Genomic DNA, 10703 nt, shown 5'->3' on the forward strand with positions numbered 1-10703 from the left:
CCGCGCGCAGAGAACTTGGAATTACTTTCTGAGCTTGTTTTTGGCGTATTCCTTACTTGAGTTGTGCTATTTCTCCAGGTTACCGACAATGGAGACTGTCTACTCCGACATGGACACCTCAAGCTGTGACTACTCCTTTACGCACACGGATGACGAGGACTCGCGCAGCAGCCTCCACACCGCGTCCCCCGAGTCCTCCTGCGGCAAGCCGCCTGCGTCTCCAGCCGAGCTCCAGCAGAAGAAGAGGCGCAGGGGCCGCGCCAGAAACGAAGCCACCGTGCACGTGGTGAAGAAGAACCGCCGGGTGAAGGCCAACGACCGCGAGAGGAACAGAATGCACAACCTCAACGACGCCCTGGATGCTTTGAGAAGCGTGCTGCCTGCCTTTTCCGACGACACGAAGCTGACCAAAATCGAGACTCTGCGCTTCGCTCACAACTACATCTGGGCGCTTTCCGAGACCATCCGGATCGCAGACCAGCGGCAGAGCAAGCCCAGAGACCCTGCGCTGCTGCTGCCAAGACTAAGCTGCATGGGAGATGCGCCCAGCCCCGGCGGCGACTCCTGCTCCTGGCCATCCGGTGCATCCTCCTCGTCTTCATCCCCGTCCTACTGCAATTCAGACCCGGGCAGTCCCGCAGCCATGGACGATTTTGGATACTTGCAGACCGATGTAGTTTACAGCTACCACAACTTCGTGCCTGGCATCTATTAATGTGACTCAAGCGTTCTCATGTCTGTATAGAGTCTGCAGAAGCGTGTAGTGTAAAATCAGAGGACTTTGCTGTTACTTTTCTATTAGAACCAAGAGCACAACATTAGGTATTCACTGTTTGCCTTAACGACAGTTCACAGATGAGAATGTTCTTATTTTTGTATGTTTTGTTACCGATATTGATGCCTTTTCCGATATCTTTGCACTTTTGCGCATTCATGGAGCATGACCTTAAACGCCTGTTAGAGAAAATTATAATTTAAACCAAGACTGATTGGCCTTTGCAGTCCAAGGTGAAAAGTCAATATTACAATTTGTAGAGCAATAAAGCAGAAAAACGAGCGTGAAAATTTAGTTTCAACGCTGTGACAATAGACTGAATGGACAAGACAAAGATCTGGCCTTATGCATTATGTATTTTGACCCGAAGAAACGTCTCCTGTCTGGCTGATCCGTACCAGATACAGTTAACTAGCTCTCACGACTGCTTTCCCACCACTTTCTTTTTGATTTTTATTTATTCAACCTGTTGCTTTCGTATGCTATTGTATTTTTATTGTATATAAAGAGATTTATTCTATTATGTATTTACCTCAAAATATAAATCTGGTGCAAACATGTTTGTACGAATAAATATAACGTTTTCTACAAAAAAAAGTATATATATATATATATATATCTGTGCTTGTTTGTTTGCTTCGTAATGTGACTCTGACATGCATAAACAACTCATAGCAATGTCTGACAACATAATGGGCATCATTGTAACTGGAGCGTCACTCTGGGTCACAGAGCATAAAATAACGGTTATGCAGCAGGTGCATGGATATAGATCGGAGAGTCGACGCGTCTACTAATCTGTCAACCAAACTGCTTATGCATATTTTACACACGATTGCGCTCGATGGGATGAGTTTTAGTCAAAAAAATAAAAACGTCAACTCTAATGTGCACATATTGTAAATCTTTATGATTACAAATGCACGTGGCGTCATTTTGGCCAGTGTGTGTCTCCAGCCTATAATGAAAACATAGGATACCAAGCTATTTGAGGTCTGTTTGTTACTTTAAATGTATGAATAATAACAATAATTGAAGGCCACGTGCTGACTGAAACTTCACCAAAACTGGCCTCACGAGCAACTGTGGCAAAAATAAAAAATAATGCAATAAATATGGCATTAAAACAACTCTATAAGCATCAATAAATAAATGAATAAATTAAAAATTATAAAAAATGTAATCATAACCAATTAATACTAGTGCTTAATACTTTAAGTAGATTTTAAAAAATATATAAACGTACCTTAAAATGATGATTAAAAGGTATAAAAATCAATTAAAAGGTAATTCATAGCCGACTATTACATTGTAAAATCCCGTTTTTATGATACTGTAGTCTATATTAAATTACATTTGTTGTCTTATAAAATACAGATTCTCACAGTATGGTAACAGTTAATCAAAAAGCATTTACTTTTGGCAGTTTTACATAATTTTTTAAACCTTTCTACCATAGAAATTCCTAAAACACCAGTTCATGAACATTCCTCCTCAATCCATTACACTATATATATATATATATATATATATATATATATGTGTGTGTATATGTGTGTGTGTGTGTGTGTGTGTGTCTGTATGTATGTATGTATGTATGAATATATATATATATATATATATATATATATATATACAAATTATAATAGATCAATATATTCTGCTTATCTTTGTAACTCATGCAGACAAGACTACATCCATTTTTTCGCGAATTTAAATAGCTTCCCGAGAGTTTTTATTCCGTGCACGTTGTGTATGTGTGGATCAGTTGATTTCTGAAGGGGTTCAGGTTAAATCCTCTATTTGGGAGTTCCGCATGAGGTCCAGCCAAGGCTCTTGTATCTGCACGTGTCGGGGATAGAAAAGTATAATAGCGCGAGCTGAAAGCCTCAGGGAAGGGCGCATGCCAGCTGAAACGAGAAAAGGGGGCACAGGCATAATGTTTATCACCCTCTCAAGAAGTTCATTTTACAGACCTTCACCGCACATCAGACATCCGCGTGGAGTCGTTTGGCTCATTCACAAAAGTGATAATCTGCAATGGACTTCAAAGTACAGCGCCTATTCCTCCAAAATTGATGTCTGCATTGCCATTATGACTACATTTCTTTGTTCTCAATCACAGCGGTATGAGCTTTAAACTGCTGCCCTCAGAAATGCACCTGCAGTCTCTTCTTTATTACGTTATTTAACACACCATCCACAACTACACATAGCCTATATGAAGTGCATATTATCATATTAGCAAGTGCCAGTATTTTGGAATTCATAATTTAAACATGCAATTCAGGAAGCATAAACAAAAGACAGTCTAAACCCAACGTGATTTCAAATTTTCTTGATGGCTAAATTGGTCTATGGTTCATATATTTGTATTTTAGAACATCTTTCCATTTTTAACACAAAGAATATATCAAAGATAAAAGAAAAGCTTATACAGATGAGTGCTATTCCCCTCTCTCCCCCTTCCCTTAGGGCTGAAAGCCTGTATCAGTGCAGAAGGGCTCACTCGGGTCACAGGTCACTAGAGGGCAGGAGACCCCTCACCTCCCAAGGAGATGGCCTCCCATGTCAACGACCACAAAAACATCAAAACAGCCTTCATGTTTGTACATCCATTTGCACAGAGTTACATATCGCAGTCCTTCAGAGACATTATGCCTTGGGAGGTACATATACTTGACCTCACTTCTGTCAGAAATATCATGTGTATCACATCAGTGAAAAGTGATTGAAAAGATGGAGAGCTAGTTTAGCGGAACGTAAAGAAAGGGAAAAAACTGGTTCCATCTCAAGATTCCTTCACAGTGAAGTAAAACAGTAAAATGGATGTAATTCTTTAGCTTTTAAGCATGTTTTGAGTAGTTTTTAAGTCTGGTTGTATAATAACAAAAGATTAGATATTGTATTAAAATGAAATCAGATTTTATTTTTTTGGTAATAATATGCTTGCATCTCTGAGATTTTTTTTCTATTTTGAGAAGTGTTCATGTTTCTAACATTTTCATGTTACAGTAGTAAAGATGAAATAAATGCATTGGTTTTAATTTATTAGTTAGTAGGTATTTGCCTTCATTCTGTATTTATCATTAATATGTTTGTTGACTATGAACACTCCCTTGATGCTTTCATTTTACTTGTGACTCAGATTTAATCTGATATAGGTGTTTATAAAGAGTACTTCAACATTTTGGAGAGTAGACTACAGCATCTGTCTTGTCGCTAAAGCTCAAGACTGAGGAAGCATCACTAAGAGGAGAAAATCGCCCCCCAAGCAGGAGGAGAAAGAATCGGCAGAAGATGGACGAGGCTCTTCAGTGGAAACTTAACCAGAGACCCCAGAGAGTCATATGAAGGCACAAAAAGCTCTATAACTGCCAGTTAATGACAAACAGAAGGTGGGAAAGAGAGGAAGGAGACAGCCTAGGGAGCCAAAACTAAAAAGATCATGATCATATCATAAAGTGTGATGGAAATATTAGATTACATGAAATGTGATATTTTTAATAAAAATAATAGCAAATGAATTGCATTCTATATGATGGGAGGAGGTATTTAAATCAAGAAATTTGAGCTCAGAAGAGTGTATACAGAAATATTTAATAATACTGAAATTCTACATAAATATAAATAGCAATATAAATGATAATATAATCACAATAAATACAAATAATGATAATAATAAATATAAAAAAATATCAAAAAGTTAATTTCTTTTTACTCAATCATAATCCTTATTTCATTGTTTTGGACCCATTTATAATGACTAGCCTTGTAAATAATTATATATATATATATAGATATACACCCCACACGCACAGGGAGCAGGGAGATTTTATTTATAATAATATTTAAATGATATATTACTCAGTATAGGCATATGGCTATAGTTAAAATATATATACATATTTATTTGAAGACTATTTGATGTTCATTCAGTTTTGATTATTTTGGTTTAATTGTATTCTTCAAATTTGTACTTTTAGCAAATCATTGCTTTTACCATTTTATAATAATAGCCTTCAAAAGGTCACCTACATGAGCAAATGAAACGTCATTCATAATTTCTGAGTCTGCTGACGGATAAACCTGATCTTTGGGAGCAGCAGAAACCTCAGGCAGCCCTGATTGCTTGTTTTGGGTTGTAGGCTGCTCTCCTGAACCCTGGAGATCTGTGACTAATTCTGTTTGGGGTCTTATCCTAAACAGAGATTAACAGATGAGTGCTGAAAATGGCATGGTCCTGCCCTCTGCAAAACTCACCTTTAGATCAATGCAATCCTTCCCTTTAGCACCTAAACAGAAACCTTCACACCCTGTGCTCTGATGGAGCTGAAGTCACTGAGAACAGCAGCACGGGATCATTAGGGAAGCTAATGGTTTGTTTGGAAAATAGAGGATTATTTTAAGTCTGATTGGGGAGACAGGTGTCAAAAACTGCTTTGATGGCCATCTACTCTGAAAAGCAAAGAAAATCCTGGAATTTAATCCTGCATATTGATCTGGGGTTTTAGAGTTAACTGTAGATTTTGAGCAAATTTCATATCAACGGGTAGATTTTATACATCCACATTCCAGTTAAAACACTTTAGCTAAACAGCACAGCATCAGAGTGGGCTTTCAGTCGCTTCTTTCAGTGGACACAATGGGAGAGTATTGATCTCACTGTAAATTCCTGAACATTGTTCTCAATTTGTAAACCCACTTTATATGCTTTGTCTGTTAGAACTAAAGCCCCACTTCTCCAGACCCTCCCTCTGAATCCTCCTACAGTCAGTTTTTACGACAGTTCAACCTTTGTTTTGTCCTCTCTTGTCAGTGGAGTGGAACCACGAGTGCCCGGAATGTCAAAAAGCAAAGGACCTCTTGGCCTTCCTCAGTGTGCCGACAGAGGATTCAGTCCCAGCTAACTGTATTCTGCCACAGGCTGCTCGACTCATCCTGCCATACACTTTGAGCATCCTCTCTTTGTGCTTTCCCCTGGACTTTATGAAGGTGGAAATGAGTCCATTAGTGTTTTATTTCTTGCTAGGAGCAAGAGCTGCTTTCTCATGGATGTATCATAATGGTGAATTTAGCCTAAAGCATACAAACCTTTCCTCAAATCAACACTCGCGCTTTGGGATGCTAATGCCAGCAGGTCATCTCTTTGATTTGCAAATGCAGAAGAAAGCAAATTGAGCTGGTGCTTTGACAAACACTGAGAAATGCAATGTGAGATTGTATTATGTCCCCTAAATCAGAGTCATTTTATTTATTTATTTATTCATTTATCTACATTTTAAAGCAAACATCTGTCTATCAAGATGGACATATTTTGTCTATAATATTAGATTTACATATTAGATTACATCAAAACAGATATTTTAAAAGAAGATGGCCAAATGAATCACTTCAAAATGATGAGAGGAAATTTAAATAACTGTAATATCAGTTGGGTACATGTTAAAATATTGAGACATAAAATTTATGTTATTTTATCAATTAATTATTAAAATGTTAATGCAGCCTCCTTACTGTTTTCGAGTAGTCGAGAGCAGCCCTAATCTTTATGATATTACACAACTGTATTTTTGTTGTTGTTTTGTTTTGTGTTTTTGTTTTGTTTTGTTCTGGAAAGAAAATAATACTTTTATTTAAGGATGCATTGGATTGATCAAAAGTAAAGACATTTATAATGTTACGAAATATGTATAACGGTTTCTACAAAAATATTAAGCAGCACAATGGTTTTCAACATCAATGTTAATAAGAAATGTTTTCTTGAGCATCGAATCAGTTTATTGGAATAATTTCTGAAGGATCATGTGACACTGAAGACTGGATTAATGATGCTGGAAATTCAGCTTTGCATTACAGGAATAAATTACATTTTAAAATATATTCAAATAGAAAACAGTTATTTTAAATTGCAATAATATTTCAAAAATTTTCACCATATTTGTTTTCATCCTTGGCAAGCATTTTCTTAAGTTTCTTTCAAAAACATTTAAAAAATCCTACCAAGCCCAAATTTATATTCAGAAAATACACAAATTTAAACTAATTAGGTTTCAATGAGTTCAATTGAAAATTACGTCTGAACTTTCAAAGCATCTGGGCTCTTGTGTCTTAAGTGACCACTCACTAATGCAAAGTGATTGTTTTTTGTGTATCTAGTGCTTTGGCGACACCATAATGCATTGCCACAGTGGTCGCCTCATTGGTTCAGTCATTTGAGAAGCACCTACACCTGTACTGAGGCAGCGAGTGCAGATGTTCCTCTATGGTAGATTACGCATATGTCACCCATAACCTGAGGAAGAGGCCATCCCTTTGGTTTAAGGCTCGAGGAGGCCACTTTAGAAAGAAAGGCAGACAAAGACACAGAGGGCCTTTGCCCGAGGGCTGCCAGTTCCAAGTGGCTGCCTGCAGTATGTAAAGATATCTTGTCTTCATTTGTAATGGAAAGCCGCCAACACATACCTACACTCTGCCCCCACCTCCAAACACGCATGCATACATCCTCGTTTGTACCTTTGTGAAGACTTTTCACGTGTGACCATACGACAAACATTAATTTCTTGAGATAATATGAACGTTGAGGTGATACAATGGAAGCAATCTGATCTTCTGTACAAAAGAGTCTTTTTCTTGAAGTTCTTTCATTCATAAAGCATTTTTTATTATTTCCAGGTTTAAAGGAAACACATTCTACATTTCTAATGTGGTCTTAGACTCCATTGTGGAAAGGTAATATATAACACACATTGTCCTATAAGAGTGATATTGCCCATATGTTACTTATAAGGCCACATATGTGCATTCTCTGGGTAGATGAACATACAAAATCCCCATAGTAAAACATTTGTATGTACTATTTGATGATTTTATATGGGTGTATATGTAGCAGCTATGTCAACAATTTATTTTATTTATATATGGAACTTTATTAATATAACACACAAAACTAGTATGTTTATAATTTTTTTCAACTTGACTATCTTTTATATTCCCTCATCTAATATCTACTTATATATAAAATATATGGATGTATTACATTAGCGTATGTGCTTGTGGGTCCAATTTAATCCTGTTTTTAATGTGGTCTTCTTTAAAAAATATATATAAATAAATAAAAATCTTATGTTCACCAAGGCTGCATTTATTTGATTAAAATACCACAACAACAGCAATATTCTGAAATATTATTACAATTTAAATTACTGTTACATTTTATTAATAATAATTTTAATTTATTGATATTATTATATATATATATATATTCATTTTTTAAATATATTTTATTTAATTTTCAGCATCAATACTCCAGTCTTCAGTGTCACAGGATCCTTCAGAAATCATTATAATTTGCTGATTTGTTGCTCAAGAAGCATTTCTGATTATTAATGGTGAAAACAGTTGTGCAACTTAATCATTTTGTGGAAATCATGATACATATTTGTTCAAGATTCGTTGATCAATAGAAAGTTCAAAAGAACAGCATTTATTTGAATTTGAAATCTTCTGTAATATTTTTTTTTGTTGAAAAAAGTTCAAAAAAAATCTTTCTGACCCCAAACTTTGTACAGTAACTTATAAATGAATTTGCTAAATTATGCATTTACATTCATTTGAAATGATTCATTTCACAACAATAGCAGTCTCGTTTAGCTATCAGTCACATGATCTTATCATAATATGTCCTCTTGCCAATACACTAGCACTGCGTTTGAAACGGATGCATCTCAAAGTGGCTTTAAAGTGGAGGGCAGCAGGTTACAAGTGCTGTAGACTGTGTTAAGTGCTGTCTGATTAGACTGGAGTGACTGTGAGAGCAGATCCGCCACTAGAGGAGGAGCAGCTCTGGTCAGTATCGCCACGCACTGTCACCTGCACCTCACCTGCCCCCTCCATCTCCCTCCAGGGCAAGGAGGAACAACTTATGCCCCGGAGCCCACGGCGGCAGGAAAGTGTCAATCAAAAGGGAAGCCATGCAGCTGCTCGAACGTAAACTTTGATTGGCTGCTAAATAGATGGCTTTTTCACCCCACTCCCACTGGAGAGGCAGCTCCTCCGAGACTCCAGATAAAAATCAGGGAAATTCAATCCAAGCTACAGCTTTGGATAAACAGATGTGGTTTTTCCCCTCTCGGTGCTACGCAAGATAACCTCTCCCCCCGTCTTCCATCTCTCCATGACCCTGCACCTGCACCAACGCTATGCCACTGCAAGACTGATGTCTCACTCTGCTCTCTGCTGACCTGGAATCACAGATAACTATCCAATTAATCAATTTGGTGGCAACAGGCTATTCTGATCATATCACTTGTCAGTTGTGACTAATGCCATTCAGCAAGCGTGTATCAAACCGGTGACTAGAATACCAGTTGGAAACAATTCAAATTCAAGGTTATAGCTTTCTATAAGAACTTATTATAGCATATTGACTGTTTATTAGAAAGCATATTAATGCCTTATATGCAGGACCATATTTTAAATCCCTCATTCCCAAACTGAACAACTACCTTACTAACTATAATAAGCAGAAAATCAGGAGTTTGTTCAGGGAAAACTCTTATAGTGAAAATGTGTTCCCTATTCTAAAGTGTTACCTATTTATCCATTATCCTTACAGCAATAAATCATGTAAAATATGCAAATAAAATCTAATCTAATATATACACACACACACACACACACACACACACACAAATTGTATACTAAAATTAAGTATTTTATGATTAACAAATTTTACACAAATTTAATACTAATAAATACAATTAATAATTAGTATATATAGCTAACTGGTGGTTTTAATCCCACACCATAATAATTATATTATATTGTTTTATATTATATATTTATATATAATGAAATATTTCTATTTAGCATTTGAAATAACTTGAACATTTGAAAACAACAAGACATTTGAAACATCATGGAGCTAAACGCAACACATACTTATGTGTTTCAAGCATTTTTCATATTTGATTTGATTTTGAAATTTACATATAAACCATGTCTCTGAAAGCGCAGAAAGATTTTAGACACAATACAAGGGGTCCCTGAGGAATGCTGAATATTGATGACTAAATGATACGATCCACAAAGTGTCTCTTCAAATTAGCCACTTAAATCAATCCAGAATCTTAAACATATGTTTATAGCATACAAAATCCATAGTAAAGTCTTTATATGTACATATGTTAATAAAATCTATATGATGAGTTTTATATTTTTTATATGTAACAACTATGTCAACAATATATATTTTATTTTTATATGGAACTTTATTAAAATAACATATATACAAAAAATAGTATATTTATAAATTTTTTCAACTTGACTATCTTTTATATTCCAAATATATATAAATATATGGATATATTCCATTAGCGTATGTGCTTGTGGATCCAATTTAATCCTTTTTTTTATGTATTAAAATAAATAAAAAATCTTACGTTCACCAAAAGCAGCATTTATTTGATTAAAAAATACAATAAAAACAGCAATACTGTGAAATTTTATTCCAATTTAAACTATTATTACATTTTATTTATTTATTATTGATTATTATATTATATTATTATAGGAAGTTTAATTTATTCATATTAATACATTTTTAAATGTAATTTATTCCTGTGATGCAAAGCTGAATTTTGAAATCAAATGACAATATACAATCATGTGTCTGAAAATGCAGAGAGATTTCTGCAGACACATTACAAAGGGTCCCTGAAGAATGCTGAATATTGATGACTGAATGATATGATCCACAAAGTGTCTTTTCAAAGCAGTAAATTCAATCATTTAAGCATCTTGATAGCTAATCAAATCATAATGGTGTCTAATGATATGAAAAGACTACAATCTCCAGATTATTTTATACATAAAACACTTTATTGCCTACAGCACCTTTTAAACAGGGGCTTGACAAAAGACATAT

The 10703-nt window shown here is 35.4% G+C and overlaps 1 protein-coding gene across 1 annotated transcript; it reads left to right on the top strand.

Annotated features, from left to right (window-relative positions):
* Positions 1 to 88: 88 nt before the first annotated feature.
* LOC306852859 (neurogenin-1-like) lies at positions 89 to 715 on the top strand (the record flags this gene model as incomplete). Its single annotated transcript, XM_079389979.1, has 1 exon — positions 89 to 715. The coding sequence occupies one exon, from the start codon at positions 89 to 91 to the stop codon at positions 713 to 715; it is 627 nt and encodes a 208-aa protein (XP_079246105.1).
* Positions 716 to 10703: the final 9988 nt, after the last annotated feature.

This window comes from Barbus barbus (genome assembly GCF_936440315.1).
Source record: "Barbus barbus genome assembly, chromosome: 33".
Taxonomy (NCBI): Eukaryota; Metazoa; Chordata; class Actinopteri; order Cypriniformes; family Cyprinidae; genus Barbus; species Barbus barbus.